At 40.6% G+C, this 26,965-nt stretch overlaps 1 protein-coding gene across 1 annotated transcript in view; it reads right to left on the bottom strand.

Annotated features, from left to right (window-relative positions):
- LOC124777651 (phenoloxidase 2-like) overlaps nucleotides 1–26,965 on the bottom strand; it is a 175,253-nt gene that overhangs the window by 116,326 nt on the left and 31,962 nt on the right. Inside the window, exons 3-4 of the mRNA XM_047253131.1 lie at nucleotides 24,237–24,460; nucleotides 11,583–11,785 (exon numbers count right to left, since the gene is read on the bottom strand). Of these exons, the coding sequence (XP_047109087.1) occupies nucleotides 11,583–11,785; nucleotides 24,237–24,460 (427 nt within the window). The remainder of the gene's footprint in view (nucleotides 1–11,582; nucleotides 11,786–24,236; nucleotides 24,461–26,965) is intronic.

A 26,965-nucleotide genomic window follows, 5' to 3' on the forward strand; every position in this document is an offset into this window, starting at 1 on the left:
TAATGGTTCAGGGATTCCGGACTGGAGCAGATTCATTTGCCATGAAGACCTAGGCTGTAGGGAAGGGACCGTTTGATGTGGAATGGGTGGCAGCTGTCATAATGGAGGTACTGTTGCTAGTTGGTGGGTTTGATGTGGACGGACATGTGAAGCTGGCCATTGGACAGAAGGAGGTCAACGTCAAGGAAAGTGGCATGGGATTTGGAGTAGGACCAGGTGAATCTGATGGAACCAAAGGAGTTGAGGTTGGAGAGGAAATTCTGGAGTTCTTCTTCACTGTGAGTCTAGATCATGAAGATGTCATCAATAAATCTGTACCAAACTTTGGGTTGGCAGGCCTGGGTAACCAAGAAGGCTTCCTCTAAGCAACCCATGAATAGGTTGGCGTACGAGGGGGCCATCCTGGTACCCATGGCTGTTCCCTTTAATTGTTGGTATGTCTGGCCTTCAAAAGTGAAGAAGTTGTGGGTCAGGATGAAGCTTCATCCTGGCAGGCTGATAGCATGTTGATGTACAGAATATCTAATAACAAAGCATTACTTAAATTTACATCCATAAAACTGGCAGTATATTTACTATGTGCAGCCAATACTTTTATAGTTCAGTACATTGATATTTTTTTTCCTTCAATAGACTGGTAATTTCTTTTCAGTATATCAAGGGCCAATAATGATATTTTTATAAATATAGATATTGGATTGCCCATATTTATTAAAACTATCAACAGTCTTACTCCAGTCCACAGTGGATAAGACAAGGACTGAAATTGACAGTAGGAAAGCAAAAACTGAAATGCTGAAGTCCATTTTCAAATGTTCCTTTACAAAGGAAAACCCAGGAGAATTGCAGCAATTTAATCCTTGTGTCACTGAAAAGATGAATGAAATAAGCACTAGTGTCAGTGGTGTTGACAAACAGATGAAATCATTAAAATTGAGCAAAGCTCTGGCACCTAAAGGAATCCCTGTCAGATTCTATACTGAATTTGTGCATGAGTTACCCCCTCTTCTAACAATAATATGCAACTGATTTATGCCTCCTCTCACTATAATTTATGATAGATCCCTCAAACAAAAAAACATGTGCACTTCTTGGAAAAAGGCACAGATTACACCCGCCTACAAGAAGGGTAGTAGAAGTAATCCACAAAACTAGCAGCCAGTATCCTTGACATCAATTTGTTGTACAATCTTAGAAGATATTCTGAGCTCAAACATAATAAGGTATCTTGAACAGAACGACCTCTTCAATGCCAACCAGCATGGATTTTAAAAACATCAATCACGTGAAACCCAACTCGCACTTTTTTCTCACAACAGACTGAAAGCTTCAGATCAAGTCCATCAGGTACATGCTGTATTTCTTGATTTCCAAAAAGCATTTGACTCAGTACCACACCTATGCTTACTGTCAAAGGTATCACCACATGGAGTATCAAGTGAAATTTATGACTGGATTGAGGACTTTTTAGTAGGGAGGATGCACCATATTATCTTGGATAGAAAGTCATCATCTGGTGTGTCCCAGGGAATTGTGTAGGGACCTTTGCTGTTCATGTCACGTATTAATGACCTTGCAGACAATATTAAAAGTAGAATCAGAATTTTTGCAGGTGATGCAGTTATTTATAATGAAGTACTATCTGAAAGTTCAAGTGTGTGGGACATGTACTAGATAGGACTGACATGGGTTATTGAACATAAACAGAAAAGGGCAGCATGAATGCTCACAGGTTTGTTTAATCTCTGGGAGAGTGTCACAGAGATACCGAAGGAACTAGACTGGAAGACTCTTCAAGAGGGTCATAAATTATCCCAAGAAAGTCTATTAACAAAGTTTCAATAATCAGCTTTAAATGATTAGTCTACGATGTGTCATTGACATAGGGATCATGAGGATAAGATCTGAATAATTACTGCAAGCACAGATGCATTCAAAGAATCTGTCTTCCCATGCTCCATACATGGATGGAACAAGAAGAAACCCTAATAACTGGTACAGTGGGATGTACCCTCTACCATACAACTTAGGGCTATTTGCAGAGTACAGATGTAAATATAAAAATAATTCTGAAATATATGTTGCAGCATAATATTATGCATAAACTCCTTGGAGATTTTCAGCATGGGTTTAGGAGTGATCAAGTGCCATGACAGCAGCACTGGAATTTATGCTCAAAGTTCTTGACAAAATCAATAAAGGCATGCAAATAGCGGGAGTTTCCTTGATCTATCAAAGGCTTTTGATAGGATTGATCCTGATGTAGTCCTGTCAAAATTGGCCAGATATGGCATCAGTATAAACCTTTTACATCTTACTACATCCTATTTCATAAACTGAAGATAGTTTACCACAATGACACACAATAATGGAGGAACATTAAAAAGTTACACATCAAAGGTAAGGAATATTAAATTCAGTGTCACTCAAGGATCAATAATTGGTCCATGCAATTTTATATGCTAGATCAGTGACTTCCCAAATACATTTAAAAATGATCATTCATTTCAGTGTATGCAAATGACACTTCAGGCTTTTGTGTGGTAAATGATATGTTTAATCTGGGCATAGAGATAAAAAATTTGGTAGATATCAGAAAGTCAAAGCCTGAAAATGATGACATCTAAGTCAACGTAAAAAAACAAACATAATTTCCTTCAGAATTGGAGATTTGCAAAATTGTATTTATTCTCAAGACAGTAATATATTATCGAAAATCTGTGATGAATGTAAATTCATAGGTGTGCACATAGATAGCAAACTATTATGGTCCCAACAAATTGTCAATGTGTGTGCAAGACTGCCCCTCATGTTTCCTTGCATGGTATCATCCACCAAGCCAACTTCAAACAGCAACAAAATGTCCAACTTCACCTAAAAAAGCCATCCCAACTTCTCCTAAACAACTTCAACAGTGGTGTTTCCCTTCCTGTCCCTCTGCAGCTCCACAAACAGCCACACCATCAACCACAACTCCTCTTCTACAAGCCGAGCTTGGCCAACCTCCTTAACATCCCAGCCTTCATCACTGTCTCCCATCCCAGTAATAATTCATAATCACAAGAACTAGTCACAACAATACAGTGTTCTCAACCTCTCATCCAAGGCACTCTCCTCCCCTGGATTAATTGCATTACCTACTTTCCTTGATGCTGATCTCATCCTCACCAAAGGCAGCTACACACTTCCGTCCACATCAAACCTAATAACAGACAACAGTACTTACAGTTTGACAATTGCCATCATTTCCATGTCAAATGTTCCCTCCCATACAGCCTTGGCATCTGAGGCAAAAGTATTTGTCTGGATGCAGACTCTGTACAGCAACGCACCACCACTCTCACTTCAGCCTTCACAGGATGTAATGTTCCCAATAGCCTAGTTCAAAAGCAGATTTCCCAGGCCATCACATCCAATGCTGGGACTGCTGATACCTCCAAAAAACACCTTCACAGCACACCACTTGTCACCCAGTATTATCCTGGTCTTGAATGCATCCATCAGCTACTTTAACAAGGCCGTGACTTCCTAAAATCATGCACTTAAATAAGATCCATTCTGTATGAGATTTTGCCCACTGCATCTAGGATAGCTTTTCGTCACCCTCCCAATCTCTGCAACATTGTTGTCAGATCCTATACTCCTTCTGCACCCATCTCCCTATCCTGTGGCTCCTACCCCTGTAATCGACTGCTCAGCAAGACTTGCCCTATGCACCCTGCTATCACCACCTGCTCCAGTCCTGTAACTGGCAAAACATATGCTATGAAAGGGTGAGCCACCTGTGAAACAATATATTTGACATGGAAACGTCATATACCAGCTGCTATGTAAACACTGTCTGGCCTTTCACACTGGCATGACTATCACCCAGTCATCAGTCAGGATGAATGGGCATAGGGAGAGGGTGTATACAGGCAACACACAATATCCTGTTGTAGAGCATGATGTACAACATGACAGTCATGATCTCGGTGACTCCTTCACCATATGTGCCATGTGGACTCGTTCCCCAGACACAAGTTTCTCAAAACTTTGCAGGTGGGAACTAGCAGCATGCCCTTGGTTCTCGCCACCCACCTGGCCTTAATTAACATTAATTCCTTCCACCTCAGCATTTATTCACAGTAACTGTTCCTTTCTTCACTCCATTTTAGTTTCCTACATCTTTCATTTTCTGACTTGTCAATTTTTCACCGTCCGCCCTCCCTCCTTCCCTCCTGTGTTACATACAATGCACTTAGCTATTCACTCTTATTAACTCATGCAAAATGTCTTATTAGTAATTTCCGTTTTGCATATTACACTGTCTTCTACCTTTAAGCTCTCAGGTTTTCAAATCTCATCCAGTGCAGTCTCCAACAATCAGTCTTTCCTTCTCTTCCAGTCTGGTAAGTCCTCTCTGACCCAGGGTTCTGGGTGTTTCCTGAACTGTAGCTCTTTTCCTTCACCACTCTTCCTTCCATTTCAACTCTTCTACCAGAAGAAGGAGCCACTGGCTCCAAAAGCTTGTAAAAGTTAAATCCTTTTACATTTGTGTTCTCCTGCCCAACTATGTGAGTAGATTTTTATCTATCTATTTACATTATATTATCAGTAACATTATTCTTGTTGTTATATTCTATGCATGTGTTTGAAACAATAATACTAGCTGTAGAAGATAAGAAATATATGTATCGTAATGCAGTAATTCATGAACATTACACCAGACAAGTACAAAAATATCATATTGTAAATGGGAGACTGAAAAAAACTGTGAACAGTACATACCTTAAAAGAGCAACATACGAGGGTAATCCCAAAAGTAAGGTCTCCTATTTTTTTTCAAGTACAGAACTCTGTTTGTGTGGCAGTTGGTCACACTGTTATGAAGAGTGCTTCATTCACTTCGTGTAAACATGTGCACACCATGCTGAGGCACTCAGTCTTGGCTTGGCAGCCATTGACAATGGAGCTCCCGTTAGATGTTACTGCCAAGCGCGAACTGCGCACAGTTATTCGGTTCTTGACTGCAAAGGGCACTGCGCCGATTTAAATCCATCGCCAATTGATGGAAGTGTATGGTGAGTCATGCATGGATGTCAAAAATGTTCGTAAGTGGTGTAAAGAGTTTGCAGGCGGTCGGACCGAAATTCAACAAAGGGGTGGGAGACCATCAATTTCTGAGGAGACAGTGTTGAAGTTTGAGCAAAGCATGCGTGAAGATCAGAAGATCACCCTGAATGATCTCTGCACGTTAGTTCCTGAGGTTTCCTGAGGCAATGCTCACAGAATTTTAATGGAAAGATTGAACTACCAGAACCTGTGTGCAAGGTGGGTGCTACACTTGCTGACTGAAGACCACTTGTGGTAACAAGTTGATGCTTCCCACGCATTTCTTCACCAACTTGCAGCTGAACAGGACAACTTTCTGGACTCAATCGTCACGTGTGATGAAACCTGGGTATACCACTTTACACCTGAGACCAAGCAACATTCACACCAGTGGCAGCATCCTACTTCAGCAAAGCGGCAGGCTGGTATGACATGGGCATACAAAAACCACCACAGTATTTACAAAAATGCATCGGCAGAAATGGTGATTATGTTGAAGAATAGCTAAATGTTCAAGCTGTAAACTGATGTAAACCATTGTAGAAATAAACAGGCCTATGTACTTATAAAAAATAGGAGACCTTATTTTTGGGATTACCATCACATTTGAAGCTGTTGACTGGTGGGAGGGTGGGGGGGGGGGGGGATCATGGTTCATTGAGCAGTGCTACTAAAGCCTACCAGAGAAACCAAAAAAATCTAATTATTATAATGTAAACTAATTGAGACTGTATACATCAGTATCTATTGTAAAATAAAGTTTGATTGTATACTGTTGTATGTATTGTAATACCAACTGTTATGCATGGAATTACATGTTTCATGCAAATAAATTATCGAATTACCAAAGATCACAGGTCACATGTATTGTGGATAGACATTTATGTGTCTTTAATGGAGTGGTTTCCACTGCCTTCTGCATCCTGACAGGGTTAACCATTGCTGATTCTTACACACTCTGGGACCATTTCCCATGCCAAGGGCAACGAGCTGGCTGAAACTTTGTCCACTCCTCTGACCCATTTCACAAGACTGTTGGCAAAAAGGCCGTGATTCCTTGTACTGGAAATCCATGGCCGCCATTGGAGATGATTATGGGGTTATGAATATTGTAAAAATGTGAGTATTCTTCTATATTAACTTTAGTCAAGGTTTTACATAACCTGAATACCAAAAGTAATGCAGATTATTTGTCTTAGGTTCAGTTTTCTTTGTGGGCATAGTATTTGTATTAAGTAAGCATTTTGAATCTGTCACAATAACTTTCTTACAAATTCTTAGGACTGAAATCATTTTTTGTGAATTAGAAAAAAGATCTTCCTCTGTATATGTATTGCTTTCAATTGAACCCAAAATAATAACTAATAAGTGACCAGATAATTCACATTTGCAGCAATGAGGATTAGCAAAGCAAATTATTTCTGACACATCAGCACAAACAGAATAAAACCTTTTATTTGACAATGTGCTGACATGTGTCACATAGTTATCTGATTTCATATTATTCTGTATCCACAAACCTAATAACCTGAACTCTTTATTATTTACTGCAAGTCAGTTATCAATTGTAATACTGGAGTCTTTGTTATATCTATTTTGTGCTCTATTTAAGCAGTATTTATTATTTCTTCAATATTGTCTTGATTCAGCTTTTACTGTACGTATCATGTCATCACCTGATAGGTTTGTTTTGTACCCTTCATTATTGAAGCTCAGGTCATTCACATAGACAGTGATAGGAGGTTGTTCCAGTACAGATAACTATGTAATTCCAATGTACCTGCTCAGTATTCTGTTTATTTCTCACCAGGATGTTGTAAATGTTAAGAAGATGGGGCCTATGTCTGACATCACAATGAGAACATTGGTCCAGGGGTAGGTATTTTCCACTTCCTCAAACAATTATTTATCAAACAAGTACAGAATATTTACCTAAACCTAATCAACATCTACACTTGCATCCATGCTCTGCAAACAACTGTGAAGTGCATGGCAGAGGGAACTTTGTTTTGTATCAGTTAATGGGAGACTCTTTCCAGTCCATTCATATATGGAGCATAGGGAGAATAGTTGCTTAAATGCCTCTGTGCATGATGTAAATAATCTACTCTTCTCTTTCTACATCTGCTTTGCTACCTACAATTTCAGTTGCTGTCTCATCTCATAACTTCAGTGTCGCTAACAGTTGTTATAAATGACCAAAATTTCTTTGGGTTTTGTGAGAGATTTTTCAATTATACCCTCTGTGGTATCAATTAAGACTTCACACATTGCCCTTTGACAGCCAAAAGCAGTTTATTCAGCATCCCTTTATCTGTAGTTGTATGCTTTGTTTCATGCTTCTTATTCAGTAGTTGTTATTTCTAAAAACAAAGATGATGTGACTTACCAAACGAAAGCACTGGCACGTCGATAGACACACAAACAAACACAAACATACACACAAAATAATAGCTTTCACAACCAACAGTTGCTTCGTCAGGAAAGAGGGAAGGAGAGGGAAAGACGAAAGGATTTGGGTTTTAAGTGAGAGGGTAAGGAGTCATTCCAATCCCGGGAGCGGAGAGACTTACCTTAGGGGGAAAAAAGGACGGGTATACACTAGCACACACACACATATCCATCCACACATATACAGACCCTCTTTGCCTCTGTATATGTCTGCTTGTGTCTGTATATGTGTGGATGGATATGTGTGTGTGTGCGAGTGTATACCCGTCCTTTTTTCCCCCTAAGGTAAGTCTCTCCGCTCCCGGGATTGGAATGACTCCTTACCCTCTCCCTTAAAACCCAAATCCTTTCGTCTTTCCCTCTCCTTCCCTCTTTCCTGACGAAGCAACCATTGGTTGCAAAAGCTAGTATTTTGTGTGTATGTTTGTGTTTGTTTGTGTGTCTATCGACCTGCCAGCGCTTTCGTTCGGTAAGTCACACCATCTTTGTATTTAGATATATTTTTCCCAAGTAGTTGTTATTTCTTTATAGATACTGTATTCCTTGGAGGATTCCTTCCACAGTGAACTATCCTACTAAGTACATATGTATCAAAAGCTTGTTTAACTATTCTCCTAAACTTCAGCCACAGTATCTCTATGAGCTCCTGCCCAGGGCAAAATTTTTCAAGTTTCTTATTGGGATGTGACACTACCACCTATTTATTAACTTTGCTGAAATGTAAATCTTTCTGCTTGTTTTATTTGCCCTTTGTATTTTGGTAATCACTGTTGCTACAGCAGCTTCGTGGTCACTGATAAATTTCATTGTGGGCATCCTCAAGGGACTCAGGTCTGTTTGTTTCCATTACATTCAATATATCTCCAACATGAATGAACTTCCAAGCTATCTTTTCTAGACAGTTTTCAGATATTTGTTTCACAGGATGGCTTAACAAGTCCACCATTTACAAAACTGTAATTATACTCATTGATTAATGGGATATTAAAGTCTCTTCTAATGATGACAGCATGAGTGAGGATCTTACATACTGGTAACTAATGTTTTCTCTAAAGTTTCAAGTTGTTTCTAGAGCTGAATCTGATAGTTGATAAAAATATCCAGCTGAATGCCTATGCCCATGTGTGATACTGAGTCTTGTTTACACAATCTCACATACAGCTCCAGTTTCAATTTCAGTAAATTTGAGTTTCTTATATACTGCAGTTTTCCTCCATTTGCCACTACCATATTGTTTCAACATACACCTACATTTTCCTCAAAGAATCTCACTACCATAAGTTTTAGATTTGGTGTATCTTCTATATCTGGTATTATGTGTGGTTCGCTGCTTTCTAGATGCACTATACAGGGTGACTCACTTAGCGTTACCGCTGGATATATTTCGTATACCACATCAAATACTGATGAACCGATTCCACAGACCGAACGTGAGGAGAGGGGCTAGGGTAATTGTTTAATACAAACCATACAAAAATGCATGGAAGTATGTTTTTTAACACAAACCTACGTTTTTTTAAATGGAACCACGTTAGTTTTGTTAGCACATCTGAACATATAAACAAATACGTAATCAGTGCCATTTGTTGCATTGTAAAATGTTAATTACATCCAGAGATATTGTAACCTAAAGTTGACGCTTGAAACCTCCGACGTTCAGTTGCGTGTTGTAACAAACACGGGCCACGGTCGGTGAGCAGTGTCTGCAGGGACATGTTTACGATGATGACCGTGTTTACGAGTGTGGCTGTAGTGCACTGTTGTGGTTTGGACTAGCTGTTGCAGTGTCTGCATGTAGCGCTTGCTGTTATTGTTATTCTGCATTCGTCTCCGCACGCAGACCAACTGTAGTACACCGTGTTACCAAACATCTGTGATAGTGTAGTGTTGTGGGAACTGTGACCATGGTGTATTCGAACTCTGAAAAGGCGGAGATGATACTCGTCTATGGCGAGTGTCGACGAAATGCAGCTGAAGCCTGCAGGGTGTATGCAGAACAGTACCTGGACAGAGAGCATCTAATGTGCCGCACATTGCAAAACATCTACCACCAACTGTATGCAACAGGTATGGTCGTAGCATGCAAACGGGTCCATAACAGGCCCATCACAGGAGAAGCGGGTGCAGTTGGTGTGTTAGCAGCTGTTGCCATGAACCCACACATGAGTACACGGGACATTGCGAGAGCCGGTGGACTGAGTCAAAGTAGTGTCATGCGCATACTGCATCATCACCGCTTTCACCCGTTTCATGTGTCGTTACATCAGCAATTACATGGTGATGACTTTAATCATTGAGTGCAATTCTGCCAATGGGCATTAACAAAGAATGCGTTGCAGTTCTACCTGTTTACCGATGAAGCGGGTTTCACAAACCATGGGGCAGTGAATCTACGGAACATGCATTACTGGTCCGTGGACAATCCTCACTGGCTAGACAGGTAGAGTGACAGCGACTGTGAACTGTAAATGTATGGTGCGGAATCATTGGCGACCACCTCATTGGTCCTCACTTCATTGCAGGGGCCCAGACAGCTGCAACATACATCGTGTTTCTACAGAATGATCTGCCAACATTGCTCGAAAATGTCCCACTGGAAACGCGTCGACGTATGTGGTATCAGCATGATGGTGCACCTGCACATTCCGCAATTAACACTAGGCTGACCCTTGACAGGATGTTCGACGGTCGTGTCATAGGACGTGGAGGATGCATAAATTGGCCAGCCCGTTCTCCTGATCTTACACCTCTGGACTTCTTTCTGTGGGGTACGTTAAAGGAGAATGTGTACCGTGATGTGCCTACAACCCCAGAGGATATGAAACAACGTATTGTGGCAGCCTGCGGCGACATTACACCAGATGTACTGCGGCGTGTACGACATTCATTATGCCAGAGATTGCAATTGTGTGCAGCAAATGATGGTCACCACATGGCCTGACATGTCGGGACACACTCTATTCCACTCCGTAATTGAAAACGGAAACCACATGCGTACGTGTACCTCACCCCTCATGGTAATGTACATGTGCGTCAGTGAAATAGACCAATAAAAAGGTGTTAGCATGTGGAAGTAATGTGCTGTTCCAGTCTCTTCTGTACCTAAGGTCCATCACAGTTCCCTTTGGATCCCTACATAATTCAGTGCTCTCCGATACACACGATCGAACAGTGGAGGAGTGGTACTCAAGCGTCAACTTTAGGTTACAATATCTCCGGATGTAGTTAACATTTTATAATGCAACAAACAGCACTGATTACGTATTTGTTTATATGTTCGATTGTACTAACAAAACTAACAGGGTTCCATTTAAAAAAACGTAGGTTTGTGTTAAAAAAATACTTCTGTGCACTTTTTTATGGTTTGTGTTAACCAATTACACTAGCCCCTCTCCTCATGTTCGGTCTGTGGAATCGATTCATCAGTATTTGATGTGGTTTACAAAATTTATCCAGCGGTAATGTTAGGTGACTCACCCTGTATATTTTCAGAATAATGTCTCCAGTACAGATTTCCCAGCCAGATGTTCTTGGATTGCACTCTGTAAACCCCAGAGATTCATAGTATGCAATATATTTCAGTATGTATTTGCTTTTGTATCCTCTCCTTATCACACCATCAATCACCTGACCCAAACCACTTAGAAACTCATTCTTCTGTAGTTGTACTTTACAATGTAATTGATTAAGAATTATTTATTATAAAATATTAAGTGCAATACTTTGAGAAAAACTGTTTTTGTTTTAATTATTCTGTAGCAAGCTAACATCTATACACACCATCACTGCTGTTTATTTTAAGGCTGACACTAAACCTTGAGTTGAAGACATATTATTGTCTTCAACTCAAGGTCAAATATCACAATCAAGAACTGGAAATCACAACTGAATGATTCTATTATCCATTTTTAAACCCTAGATTGCAGGATAAAGTTGAAGCATTATGATATTTTGCTAATAATGACATCACGTAATTTATTACATTTAAAATTTCCAGCAAATTATGCAGCCTGTAAAAAAAGAAGATGCAGCCTAACCTGGCAATAATTTGTTGATGGAAATAGTAGAATAATTCACCACGACGATCTTTATTCACAATCTTACGGGGTCCAGAAAATGGGTATATCAGATGAAAATACCAGTGATTTAGATTCAAGCCAATATCTTCACGGAAATAAGAAACTCGGTGCTCAGGCTCAAGATCTGAAGCAGTGTAATCCTTTGGAATTTCTATTGGAACCTGGTTACACAAAAACAAAAAATTAGTACTAAAGATACATTTTGTTTGGATTAGATGACACATACAAACTTCTGACAGATTACACAACATGAAGTGTCTCAGGTAATTAATTAAAATATTTTGCTCTGCTATTTAAGTTGCTAACTTTTGTATATTGTGTGAGGGTAAAACTGTAATTTAATATGGGGTAAAAAGCAGAACTAACCACACCTATGATGAATAAAGGAAGACAGTTTCTTAATGTTTATGAATATATTACTGTAAGGAATAAAGGGTTTTAAGCAACAAAAGTTCCTGGCAGATTAAAACTGTGTGACAGACTGAGACTTGGACCTGGGACCTTTGCTGACAGAAGTAAGGGTGCAAAGCCAGATCATAAGTCACACTTGGCTTCTCAGTTGGCAGAGCACTTGGCCACACAGAGCACTTGGCCACAAAAGACAAAGGTCCCATGTTAAAGTCTCAATCCAGCACACAGTTTTAATCTACAAGGAAGTTTCAAATCAGAACATGCTTTGCTGCAGAATGAAAATTCACTCTGGAGACAATCCTCTAAGCTTTGGGGAAGCAATTTCCCTGAAGTACACTTTCTTTTAGACATTCTAGTGTTGTAAGATATGCGCAAGAACTTTTATTAAGTTTGGAAAGAAGGAGAAGAGATATTGTTAGAAGAAAAGCTGTGAGGGCAGGATGAGAGTCCTGCCTGAATAGCTCAGTTGGTAGAACAACTGCTAGTGGAAGTACCAACTTTGGGTTCCAGTCTGGTACACAGTTTTAGTGTACTAGCAAGAGTCTGATCAGTGCACATTCCACAGCAGAGTGAAAATTCTTCCTGGTTTTCAATTACATTTGTGTTTGCAAAATATTGATCCACAGAACTTAAATTTTGTCACTCTGAATTGCACCACAGGTATTTTTACGTTATAAATACCTCAGGTAGTTTAGTATAGCATATTTGCATCAGAAAAATGATACTGTAGATGCACATGACAGTTTACAGAGCAACAAATATGGAACCAGCATAAATCAAGTAAATAAACTATTTGTTCATACTAATATGAGCTAATTTGTTTATTTGAGTTTTAATAGAAAAAGAGAAGTACAGAAATGGAGACTCTGTGCAATACTATATGTCTATGAATTATTATGCAACTAGTAAGACAAATATATCTATGAGTAATTAAGCAAGTAGCAAGACAAATACAATGCATCACTTTAAATTTGCACATATTTTCCCATTTTTAGCTCATCTGGACTCTAATATTTTGATTTTAGGACAGGAGCTAAATGCAACTGTTTTTTGTCCAAAATTTCACACCACTAACTTAATACAGTAATATATTTTTATCTGAAGAATTTCATGTAAAATGAGTTTTAAATTTAATTAAGGCTATATTTGTCTGTGAATTGAGGCTAATTCTTTTGATTTGTTTCTTGCCATTGAATGACTGTCCATATTTATCAACCAAGGCTATTTCATGTTGAATGTATCCATATTACAAAAATATCATCAACCGATTTTGTGGTGAATGATGAATATATTGTAATTTTGCACTTTCTATGAACTTATTTATATGGCAGTGACTGATTATTCTAACTTGCTTGTGTTACACATGATGTGTTGGCAGAAGAGCCAACACCGTGTTGCTAGAGGAGGCCGAAATCCACGCGTTTAAGCTCACGCAAACTGGCGTGAGGTCTGGAACAGGACAATGTAATTAATATAGCCAATAAGGTACGTTGCTGCTGGAGTACTTAACTTTAATCCATAATTGGTGTACATCGCTCTTGACGGTACATGTTTTATAATCTCAGTATTAACTGGTAATGGCGCCTTGCTAGGTCGTAGCAAATGACGTAGCTGAAGGCTATGCTAACTATTGTCTCGGCAAATGAGAGCGTATTTGTCAGTGTAGCATCGCTAGCAAAGTCTGCTGTACAGCTGAGGCGAGTGCTAGGATGTCTCTCTAGACCTGCCATGTGGCGGCGCTTGGTCTGCAATCACTGACAGTGGCGACACGTGGGTCCGGCGTATACTAATGGACCGTGTCCGATTTAAAGGCCACCACCTAGCAAGGCGCCATTACCAGTTAATATTGAGATTATAAAACATGTACCATCAAGAGCGATGTACACCAATTATGGATTAAAGTTAAGTATTCCAGCAGCAACGTACCTTATTGGCTATATTAATTACATTGTCCTGTTCCAGACCTCACGCCAGTTTGCGTGAGCTTAAACGCGTGCATTTCGGCCTCCTCTAGCGACATGGTGTTGGCTCTTCTGCCAGCAACACAAGTACTTAAATGTTGTTGGGGGTTGTATCATCTAGAAAAATCTTCATGTATAGGGACAGCACATATTCAAAATTTCAAAGTGTCACATGGAAATACTGTATATTCATTTCAGGAGTTATTGTAGTAAGCTACTGATGATGCATTTCCAGTTTACTGTACCATTGTAAGTTGAGTTGGGAGCATTTCAAGGTGACCGTGAAATAACTGTCAACTAATACTGTAGAGGTCACACTGATATTACAACAGATCAACAAGAAGCAGCACTAAATACTGGTACTGTTGTAGCAGTTCTCTATATTCTGTAATTACTAGATAACTAGTTCATATCAAATGAAAACCGAAAATTTATTTTCTCTTGAGAAAAACAACATTAAAACCTTGACAACCAGTAAATACTAAGAATAAATGTAAGTCCTAATCTACTTGGCTGCCTCAGTACCATCTCTTGACTACTGTCGACTCTTGACCATCCACATATCACTGTAGTACATTACCACAGCAGGGGTGGGGGGGGCACACAAACACACACACACACACATGCCAGCCGCTGGTGGCCGAGAGCTTCTAGGCGCTACAGTCTGGAACCATGCGACTGCTATGGTCACAGGTTCGAATCCTGCCTCGGGCATGGATGTGTGTGATGTCCTTAGGTTACCAGAATGATTCATTCTGGAAACCTCCCCCAGGCTGTGGCTAAGCCATGTCTCTGCAATATCCTTTCTTTCAGGAGTGCTAGTTCTGCAAGTTTCACGGGAGAGCTTCTGTAAAGTTTGGAAGGTAGGAGACGAGATACTGGCAGAAGTAAAGCTGTGAGTACCAGGCGTGAGTCGTGCTTCAGTAGCTCAGATGGTACAGCACTTGCCCGCGAAAGGCAAAGGTCCCGAGTTCGAGTCTCGGTCGGGCACACAGTTTTAATCTGCCAGGAAGTTTCGTCCTTAGGTTAGTTAGGTTTCAGTTGTTCTAAGTTCTAGGGGACTGATGACCTCAGAAGCTAAGTCCCATAGTGCTCAGAGCCATTTGAACCATTTTTTGAACCACACACACACACACACACACACACACACACACACACACACACACACACACACATTTCTCAATGTGGGCCATGAAGTTACTACTGTGTGGTGACACTCTGCAGAACCTTGCTGTTATTTCCTCTTCCTGACCATACAAATCTTCTTATGGAAACCTGCTGCACCTGGAACCTAAAAAACATAGGATAAATTTGATGTCCAATTTGGGAGAACTCTCCTCTATTAGGTCCAGTCATTCATTGACCAAGGTGTCACATTATGCATCTCCACTTGCATAATCAGTGACCGTGGTCTTGGTTGATGTCCACGTGGTTGTGGTTGACTCACAGCTGAGGCATCTAGTGTGTAGGAGCACTGAGGGATGACTTTCATTGCTAATCTCTACAGGCACCATAATTGCATGATCAGCTGGCTGCTTGTACTCCTCCTCTTGATGCATATCTCATCAGTTTTAAAAACTTTTGTACTGTCAGGTGTTAATGCCTTTCCACCATACTGACTGTCTGTGGTTGCATGTGCTGTAGGCAGCACTGCCATTCTCTTCTTGTGTCATATACACTGGCTTTAGCCTCTCTATAGATATTGTCATGGCCTTGTTTTGCTGCTCTATAAAAAAATTATGAGTATTATGCTCCAAGACCCGCTAAGGTCCCACATATGGTGGGCAAGATGGTGGTCTGAATGCATTTGCTTGTAACCATACTTAGGAACACTGATTAACGTCCTTACAAATAAATATAGATGTTGTACCGTAAAGAATATACACTTGTGGATGAAGCTTTTGCATTGAATGTGGCAATTTATGTAAGAAGTCTTGTAACATACAACCTGAAGGTATTATTATATTTTGTAGCTCTATTAGTGGGCAGGAATATGAATAATCTGCTGGCCAAAAACCAACTGACTTGGAGGATTAGTAACTGTTTCTGCAGCAGTTCATAACCCAAGTAGCACTACCAGAAATGCTTTGGTCCATGGCTCTTAGCAGCACATCAGTGCAGCTTGGAGTCCTCTGTAGTTTTTCTACTATGCCATCACTGGCAGGATGGTAGCCTACAGTCTGCAGATGGGAGATTCCACATAATCTCATGAGCTCTGAAAAAAGATCACTCTCAAACTGACATGCACAGTCAGTTACCACTGTGGACAGGACTCCAAATTGGTGATTCATACATTGAAAAAGTTTCTAGACACTATCTCAGCCAAGATGACCATAGTTGGTATAGCTTCTGGCCATCTTGTAGAGTGATTGATCATTGTCAGTAGGTACTTATATCCTTCTGAAGATGGTAAAGGTCCCATGATGTACACATGTATATTGGTAAATCTTATTGCTGACATAATGATGTCACCAATAGGTGCAGAAACATGCTGTCCAACTTTACATTGTTGGTACTGTAATTAATCTTTTGCCAGTTGTTAACACTTGTCTGTAAATGGCCAAGTGAAGTGCTGCACTGTGCACGCTGAGGCACAAATTCCTGGATGTGAAAAGTCATGAAACATGTGAAATATGGTCCTGTGATATTGCAGGGGAATGTAGTGAGAATTTCTTTCAGTTCATAACCTGAATCTCTGTCTTACTTTAATCCTTGCAGCTCCTTGTCCACTTTTTGTGCCAAAGCAGTAGCTAACTATGAAACATACTGTATTGTCATATAAGTTTATGATATACAGTCTGCCACTATGTTATTATGACCACTAATGTGTTGTATGTCCATTGTAAATTGTCCTATGCATTCCAAACGTCTAATGTGACACAGGGGGCTCACTTGGATGATCCTCTTAAAGGCATTGACAAATGGATGGTGGTCTATATAAATAACAAAGGCTCTAGCCTCTACCTCTAATATTTTACTGCTTCATACATCACTAGTGGCTCCTTGTTGATGGCTGATCATCAAGTCTAACCTGGCATAAACTTCATTGAAAAGAATACTAGCAGCTGCCACTCTCCTGCTACCTGTTGCTCCATTGGCACACCAGTGGCATGCTGGCCTGTGTCAGCTGTTAGGGTCATCCTGCAGTATAACTAAGATGGCATGACAGAGTAATCAATGCTAAAGAATGCTTAAGCTTGGAGAAAGCTCCTGCCATCTGCTGTGACCATGGCACTGGATGTTTATCAATAGTATATTTGCCTGCCAGCACTGAATTAAGGGGTTCTTGAATCTCTTTGACATTTGGTAAATGACATTGGAAAAAATTTATCATTCCCAAAAATTATGTCACTCTTGACACATTTCTGTATGGTGCATATTTTATATTGCCTGTACAAGATCTGGAAGAGACCTTATACTTTCTGTTGTTATTTTGTACCCCAGAAGTTCGTACTGACAGCACCCAGGGGCTGTCCACATGATGAACAATGCCGCGTCCCGCCATCTATCGAAGTGTTGTTTGGCTGCTGCATACTTTCAAGGTGTTAGGTGGTGGGCCCAGTCATAGAACATTATTCATTGAAATGTGTCCTCATCCTTGCCTGTGGTTTTTGTTGTTGTTTGTAACTCCTTGACGTTGGTAGCAGGAACCTTGAATGGAAAAACCACTAGTGATTAGTTGTTGATTACATGAAACATTCCAGGAAACCTAACCCCAAGATGAGGTGAGTGAGTGCAGTCAAAATGCAATTCCATCCTTCCTGAGTTTCAGGACTCAGTCTCACTGATGCTCAAGTTGTTCTGAACTTCTGTATCATCATCTTGCTTGCAGCCTTCAGTGTACACAACTGCTTGAGTTGCATCATTGATACACAACCTTCTCTTTAATATTACTGTCTTGTTTGTTAGTACTTCAGGTGACAGTTATATTGTACTGCTCCTGCTCATTATTGAACTTTTCAGGGCGATAAGATCATAGCTGATAGCTGATAATACCCCATATCAACTGCTCTTGTCATTTGGGTACCTGCATGGCTATTCGTACTTCTTAGTCTGCTCAGTGAACCTGCTGTGATACCAGCAGCATACCACCAAATCCTCCCTGCTAAAATGTGGCTTGTGAATGTACAGTTGAGAAAACTGTCTCCCCTTCATGTGCTGACTAGTGATACATTTTTCCTCTAACACCGTAATGTGCTACAAATCCCTCAAGATTACAAATAATTTATTGTATTCTTTTTTAGTTTCTATACGTGTGGCTTCCACTTTCTGACCACCTGTGCTGTCCTCATGGGATCTTTCCTCTGATGCTCCTTAAATGTAACACACTTCTTTTGGGCTTGTGTTGCTGGTGAAAACTGGAAATCTGTGTCAGCTTTTTCCACCAATTCTGACAGTAACAGATCATTGTGGGTCGCTAGTGAGAGTCTGATATTTGTTCAGAGACAGCTAACCAAAAAGGTATGTAATGTTTCATCCAAAAATAAGCGATGTCCTACTAAGTTGTACAAATTCTGCAGTAATTCTGACACAGTACGAACTCTGATTGGTTCCTCAGACAAACCATGCTGCATGCATTGCTCCTTGAGTATTGCCAAGCATTTATTGACTATGTGTTTGAAATTTTGATTAGACTGCTTAAGAAATGGCTTTGTGATGAGCTCTTGCACTATTTTCACTAGCTCTTGATCCATATCTGCAAAAATATAGCTTGACTTGCCACTGTCTCTGCTCAAATTATTTTGCTGGAAAATGTTCTCAGCTTTTATGAACCATTCTTACCATAGCCTAGACCAAAATTTCAACAAACATAATGTTTTAGTCACACTTCTTGTTGATGTAGTAAAGTTGTTCATCTGTGAAGCAGATGACAGTTCCTCATACCTTCATGTTGTTCCGACTTCATTATAAGAAAATTATTTTTTTGGTGACTTGAAGTGTATTCTTCATTTTCTTAGTAAGGGGTCACCAACATAACATTTCTCTATATTCCATAACAACTAGATTGTTAGTTTGTATTGAACAAAAACTGTACATTTCTTTTCTCTTGAAGAAACAACATGAAAACCTTGGCATCCAGTAAATACAAAGAATAAATGCAAATGGTGAACTTCTTGGCTGTCTCAATAGCATCTCTGGACTACTGTCATGACACTTCCATTATTGTCCTTTCAGCTCAATCTTTTAGGAAAAATGTACTGTGACTGCCGTGTTTGGATGTGGGCTGAGTTGGCATCCCTTCACTCCCAGCTTCAGGCAGTGTTGGCTTCGGTCACACAGCTTGAGGCTGTTGCCAATGGCCATCACTGTGGGGGTCCAGACAGGGGCTTTGTTGGGATGGCCAGCTCGTCCCACGCATCCCCCGATCAGACTCCAGCTGTGGCTGTCCAGGATACTGCCCACATTGAGGCTGCCTCCTCACCTGTGGTAGAGTGGGAGGTCATCTCAAGGTGTGGCAGGGGGCAGAAGACATTCCAGAGGTCTGAAGATCTGGTTTCAGGCTCTGTCTCCAGCTGATACTGATCTTTGGCCAGACATGGCTGCTTGTCCTGTTCCAGAGGTTGCCCCTCAGTCTGCAAGATCCGGGCAGTCACAAAGGGTGAGCTTACTGGTAGTTGGGAGCTCCAACATCAGGCGTGTAATGGAGCCCCTTAGGGATATGGCTGCAAGGGAGGGGAAGAAAACCAATTTGCACTCCATGTGCATATCGGGGGAAGTCATTCCAGATATGGAAAGGGTCCTTTAGGATGCCATGAAGGGTACAGGTTGCACCCATCTGCAGGTGGTCGCTCATGTTGGCACCAATGATGTGTGTCGCTGTGGATTGGAGGAAACCCTCTCTGGCTTCCAGTGGCTATCTGATTTGGTGAAGACTGCCAGTCTCGCTAGTGGGATGGAAGCAGAGCTCACCATCTGCAGCATCTTCAACAGGACTGACTGCAGACCTTTGGTTCAGAGCTGAGTGGAGGGTCTGAATCAGAGGCTGAGACAGTTCTGTGACCGTGTGGGCTGCAGATTCCTCGACTTGCATCATATGGTGGTGGGGTTTCAGGTTCTGCTGGATAGGTCAGGAGTCCACTACACACAGCGGGCAGCTACATGGGTAGCAGGGGTTGTGTGGCATGCACTGGGCAGTTTTTTTAGGTTAGATGGCCTTGGGGAAGTACAGAAAGGGCAACAGCCTCAAAGGGTGCGGGGCAAAGTCAGGACATGCGGGGACCAAGCAGCAATCGGTATTGTAATTGTAAACTGTCGAAGCTGCATTGGTAAAGTACCGGAACTTCAAGTGCTGACAGAAAGCACCAAAACTGAAATCATTATAGGTACAGAAAGCTGGCCAAATTTTTTACAAAGCCACAGATGGTGTTTAGAAAGAATAGATTACATGCAACCAGTGGTGGCGTGTTTGTCACTGTTAGTAGTAGTTTATCCTTTAGTGAAATAGAAGTGGATAGTTACTGTGAAATATTATGGGTGGAGGTTATACTCAACAACCGAGCTAGGTTAATAATTGGCTCCTTTTACCAACCTCCCGACTCAGCAGCATTAGTGGCAGAACAACTAAGAGAAAATCTGGAATACATTTCACACAAATTTCCTCAGCATGTTATAGCCTTAGGTGGAGATTTCAATTTACCAGATATAGACTGGGACACTCAGATGTTTAGGACGGGTGGTAGGAACAGAGCATCGAGTGACATTATACTGAGTGCACTATCCAAAAATTACCTTGAGCAATTAAGCAGAGAACTGACTCGTGGAGATAACATCTTGGTCCCACTGATAACAAACAGACCCGAACTTTTCAACTCTGTAAGTGCAGAACAGGGAATCAGTGATCATAAGGCTGTTGCAGCATTCCTGAATATGGCAGTAAATAGGAATATAAAAAAAGGGATAAAGGTTTATCTGTTTAGCAAGAGTAATAGGAGGCAGATTTCAGACTACCTAACAGATCAAAACGAAAATTTCTGTTCCGACACTGACAATGTTGAGTGTGTATGGAAAATGTTCAAGGCAATCGTAAAATGCGTTTTAGACAGGTACATGCCAAGTAAAACTGTGAGGGATAGGAAAAACCCACCGTGGTTCAACAACAAAGTTAGGAAACTACTGCAAAAGCAAAGAGAGCTTCACTGCAAATTTAAACGCAGCCAAAACCTCTCAAGACAAAGTTAGTGTAAGGAGGGCTATGCGTGAAGCATTCAGTGAATTTGAAAGAAAAATTCTATGTACCGACTTGACAGAAAATCCTAGGAAGTTCTGGTCTTATGTTAAATCAGTAAGTGGATCGAAACAGCATATCCAGACACTCTGGGATGATAATGGCATTAAAACAGAGGATGATATGCATAAAGCTGAAATACTAAACACCTTTTTCCAAAGCTGTTTCACAGAGGAAGACCGTTCTGTAGTTGCTTCTCTAAATCCTCGCATGAACGAAAAAATGACTGACATCGAAACAAGTGTCCAAGGAATAGAAAAGCAACTAAAATCACTCAACAGAGGAAAGTCCACTGGACCTGACGGGATACCAATTTGATTCTACACAGAGTATGCAAAAGAACTTGCCCCCCTTCTAACAGCCATGTACCACAAGTCTCTAGAGGAACGGAAGGTTCCAAATGATTGGAAAAGAGCACAAGTAGTTCCAGTTTAAGGGTTGTCGAGCAGATGTGCAAAACTATAGGCATATATCTCTGACATTGATCTGTTGTGAAATTTTAGAACATGTTTTTTGCTCGCGTATCATGTCATTTCTGGAAACCCAGAATCTACTCTGCAGGAATCAACATGGATTCTGGAAACAGCGATCATATGAGACCCACCTCACTTTATTTATTCATGAGACCCAGAAAATATTAGATACAGGTTCCCAGGTACATGCCATTTTCATTGACTTCTGGAAGGCGTTCGATACAGTTCGCACTGTCGCCTGATAAACAAAGTAAGAGCCTATGGAATATCAGACCAGCTGTGTGGCTGGATTGAAGGGTTTTTAGCAAACAGAACACAGCATGTTGTTCTTAATGGAGAGATGTCTACAGACATTAAAGTAATCTCTGGTGTGCCACAGGGGAGTGTTATGGGACCATTGCTTTTCACAATATATATAAATGACCTAGTAGATAGTGTCGGAAGTTCCATGTGGCTTTTCATGGATGATGCTGTAGTATACAGAGAAGTTGCAGCATTATAAAATTGCAGCAAAATGCAAGAAGATCTGCAGCGGATAGGTACTTGGTGCAGGGAGTGGCAACTGACACTTAACATAGACAAATATAATGTACTGCGTATACATAGAAAGAAGGATCCTTTATTGTATGATTATATGATAGCGGAACAAACACTGGAAGCAGTTACTTCTGTAAAATATCTGGGAGTATGCATATGGAACGATTTGAAGTGGAATGATCATATAAAATTAATTGTTGGTAAGGCGGGTGCCAGGTTGAGATTCACTGGGAGAGTCCTTAGAAAATGTAGTCCATCAACAAATGAGGTGGCTTACAAAACACTCTTTTGACCTATACTTGAGTACTGCTCATCAGTGTGGGATCTGTCCCAGGTTGGGTTGACAGAGGAGATAGAGAAGATCCAAAGAAGAGAGGCACATATTGTCACAGGGTTATTTGGTAAGACTGATAGCATTACGGAGATGTTTAGCAAACTCAAGTGTCAGACTCTGCAAGAGAGGCGCTCTGCTTCGCAGTGTAGCTTGCTGTCCAGGCTTTGAGCGGGTGCATTTCTGGATGAGGTATCAAATATACTGCTTCCCCCTACTTATACCTCCTGAGGAGATCACGAATGTAAAATTAGAGAGATTCGAGCACACATGGAGGCTTTCCGGCAGTTGTTCTTCCCGCGAACAATACACAACTGGAACAGGAAAGGGAGGTAATGACAGTGGTACATAAAGTGCCCTCCACCACACACCGTTGGGTGGCTTGCAGAGTATAAATGTAGACGTAGACTACATCTCTTGAAATGATGGACCCTAGCACAGTTCGTATTCCAGTCAAATGTCAGGTGGCCTCTGTTGCATAACAGGCTGAAAATGGTACAGTTATACTGAACTGGAGATACTAGAACATCTCTTGTATACTTAACACGATTCTCTGGGGCTAATATTTGTTTCAAAAAAGTTATAGAATTAAAAATTATAGAATCAAATAAAACTTAATATTTCCATCAAATCACCAGATGGGAGAATGTCATAGCAATGCTGAAAAACCTGAGGTGGTAGCCACTGAAGATAGGTGTTCACTACCCTACAAAAACCTACCTACAAATTTCCACGAACCAGGGTGAGGAATCTAGAGATATTCTTCAGCCCCTTGCACACCACTTCAGAAGAATCTGTGAAAACATGGGCAGGCTAATTACACATGCACAAAGGTGTTTAAGCAGTCATTCCACTTGCCCTCTGCATGCTACTGGAATGGGAAGAAATTCTAACATGTTTAGCAATACTAAGGGCCTTCTGTCATGCACTTTACAGCATTTTACAGAATTGGATGTAGATGGGATGGACCAGGATATTGCGTAGCCCATTCCTATAATATGCTTGCTCTCCACCATGAATCTCACAGGTCCTTGTGTATAATGATGGTGGAATTTCTGTGCCTTGTACCTACACACCTCATTGTATTGTAGTCCAATCATATGTCCACAAGTAGTGTCACGTATGAAAGCATTCATATCACATAGCCAATCTCTAACACTCTCTCTCTCTTTCTTTCTCATCCTCTCACGCTTCATGGACTCAGTTTTGCAATGATTAATCCTCAGTTTGTCATTGAAATCCACCAGTCTTCCATCTCCTTTATTCAAATAACTTACCTCCTCCTTCTTGCACCACACATCCTAACTATCATTTGCCACAATCCTTCCTTCTACCCTAACATCCATACACCCAAGCTACCACATCATAAAGAGTCAATGTCAAAGGAGCTGGAGGATTGTATGTTAGTGTTTGTGTGTTTCTGTTTCTGTGTGTGCATGTGTGTGTGTGTGTGTGTGTGTGTGTGTGTGTGTGTGTGAGAGAGAGAGAGAGAGAGAGAGAGAGAGATAGAGAGAGAGAGAGATAGAGATGGGGGAAGGGGGTGGGAGGGGGGGGAGAGGGATATACTCCAACTTTCTGAACAATTACGTGTCTATTTCTCATGCCTGAAATCCAAAAGGGAAATTTAAACTGTACTGTAAAGGTGAGATAAGATAAGAAAACTGTTTTACATACCCTAGAACCATCAGGCACAGCATTCGCCTCTTGTCTCGCTCTAGGAAAAATTCCTCCAGCTACATACTTGTCAGGAAAAATCTCCACAATCGTTGGTAGTGTAATGTTTTTGGTATCTTGTCTGTGTAACATCACCACTGACAAAGCATAAATGTAAAGATATGGATTGATTTTTTCTCTGCAGAACACTGAAGCTGAAAGGAAGTCCTCACTCCCATGCATTCCTAAAACAATAAACATCATAAGGCTTTCTTAGAATACCAATTATGTCTCAATGATGTTCCACCAGTTTTTTGTCATTCAGCATTTGCTTTCAGCTTGTACATTTCGACAACCACATGTTGCTGGAATATGCTTATAACAGCCACTGCAAAGTATGTTATACACAGTGCTTTCTTATTTATCATACAATAGGGTGTTCCTACTCATATAACTGAAATAGTAATAACATGTTTCTGTAGTGAAGAAACACTGACATAAATAAGTTATTACACATTTTAAGAATGGGAGTAGATTTTTAAAGCAACATAAAAATTTTTATTCTTGAAATAAAAACAGAAAGAATTACAGCAAGCTGCACTAACTCATTTTTTTATCGACATTCATGATGTTCATGACATAATGGGTATTGAATTATTTTAACTTTCAATCTATTTAGAACTGATGTTCATCATTGACAGCAATATGAGGTGTGACCCCCATGAATAAGTATACACTCTCATACTCACAGTGGTATGGAAGCAAACAGACTATAAATGTCACCTTTGGTGATTTATTCCCAACCAGAAATATATGTTGTGTCAGTTCATCAAGACTTTTTGCCACACTGAAGGAAATAGGAGCATCATACTGATAGATCACACAAGAGAGTTTTCTCTAGTGCAATGGCTGCAAAATGAGCGGAATGAGATGTACTCAGAAAAACAATGTGGCAAAACTAGTGGGCATGGATTCTTTCAGAAGGACTACATCAGAAGATCATAGGGTTGTCCAAGTGGCTCTGACAAATGGATGAATGACAACAGCTGAAATCCGGACATACATAACAGACTAAGTTTTACTTCAAACTATTGTGGAAAAATAAAAGATAATGGAAGCTAGGTAAGAGCCTGAGCTGTTACAACAGAGTACAGAGCCATAGTCAAGTGAGACACTGAGTGGTACTTTGTAGTATTCATTAATGGGCCTCATTTCTGCTTGCAGTAATTAAAATTGATACTCTTGCAGTCATACAGTTAATGGCAAAGGAAACAGCCTGTGATTGTTGATACTCAAGTCTCTCCTTTTCCTGGATTCATGGTGCGATGAACTCTTGGATGCACTAAGAACTGATTTGATGATTGTTGAAGAGTGGTTGATTGCTTGTCAGTAGCAGCGAAAATGGTAAGCCCCATTGTCACACACTTCATGGCCAGGGCATCAAATGGCCCTAATTGCAGTTGACACCACAAATGCTTTGACAGGAGTAAAGATTCTTAACTAGCCTGCCTGGTCACCTAATTTGTCACCCATGGAGCAGCTATGATATGAAGATGTATACTTTCATACCATCCTCCAACTAACAGTTTAAGGAACTAACATAGCATGTATTCCAGCCAGGCAATAAATTCCTCAAGATGACATTTGACAGGTGTTTGCTTCCATTCCAGAGTAGTGCAGTATGACTCTTACCACCATGGTAGTGATAAGCTGCATTTGCTCATCCTCTTGGCATGCTGTGTTGTGATCACCAACAGAAAACTTCCAGGCAATTTTACATACAGCCAGTATACATCATATATCTATAGGAATGCTTTTTTTCTGTATTAAAGGTAAGATTAAATAAGGATAAAATTTTTAATCAACATATGCCACTTTCATGGATATAGTATAGTGTAAGTTTGGTAGGGTACAGTCAAGCTGTTCATAACGTAACACTTTCAGTTCCACTTAGTGTAGGTTTTTATTTCATTTGAGACTGCAGTATGTACATTAGCTTCATATAATGAATAGAGGCTAAACTGCTGAACAGATATTATATTTAAATCACTGTTAGACAAATTACACTTAAGTATTTTTTTATTCCCTCACCCATAGAAAAATTTCTTTTCTGGATTTTGTCATTTTACATACACATATGCATTATTTATAGATAAATAATGGAAAATCTGGGCTTTAATAATGATAATATTATGAAAAAGAAAATTGCTACTCACCATACAGCAGAGATGCTGAGTCATAGATAGGCACAACAATATAAGCCTTCTGCCAACAAGGCCTTTGTCAAAAAGAACACACACACACACACACACACACACACACACACACACACACACACACACACACACACACACATGACTGCAACCTCTGACAGCTGAAGCCACACAGTGAGCAACAGCAATAGTGCATGATGGGGAACGACAACTGGGTGGCGGTAAGGAGAGGGCTGGGGCAGGGAGGAGAGGGATAGCAGGATAGGGTTGGAGAACAGTGAAGTGCTGCTGGAGAGTGCACAGTGACAAGGTGGAGAGAGGTTAGAGAAGCTAGGTGCAGTCAGGAGATGAGACAGAGGGCAGGGGAGACATGGGGGAAGGGAAGGGGGGGGAGGCAGTAGCAGAAAAGGAGAGAACTAAAACAACTGGGTGCATTGGTAGTATGAGGGCTGTGCAGTCCTGGAATGAAAACAGTGAAGGGGCTGGATAGCTGAAAAAAATGAGTAACAGAGGCTGAGGCCAGGAGGGTTATGGGAA

Source organism: Schistocerca piceifrons, chromosome 2 (genome assembly GCF_021461385.2).
Source record: "Schistocerca piceifrons isolate TAMUIC-IGC-003096 chromosome 2, iqSchPice1.1, whole genome shotgun sequence".
NCBI lineage: Eukaryota > Metazoa > Arthropoda > Insecta > Orthoptera > Acrididae > Schistocerca > Schistocerca piceifrons.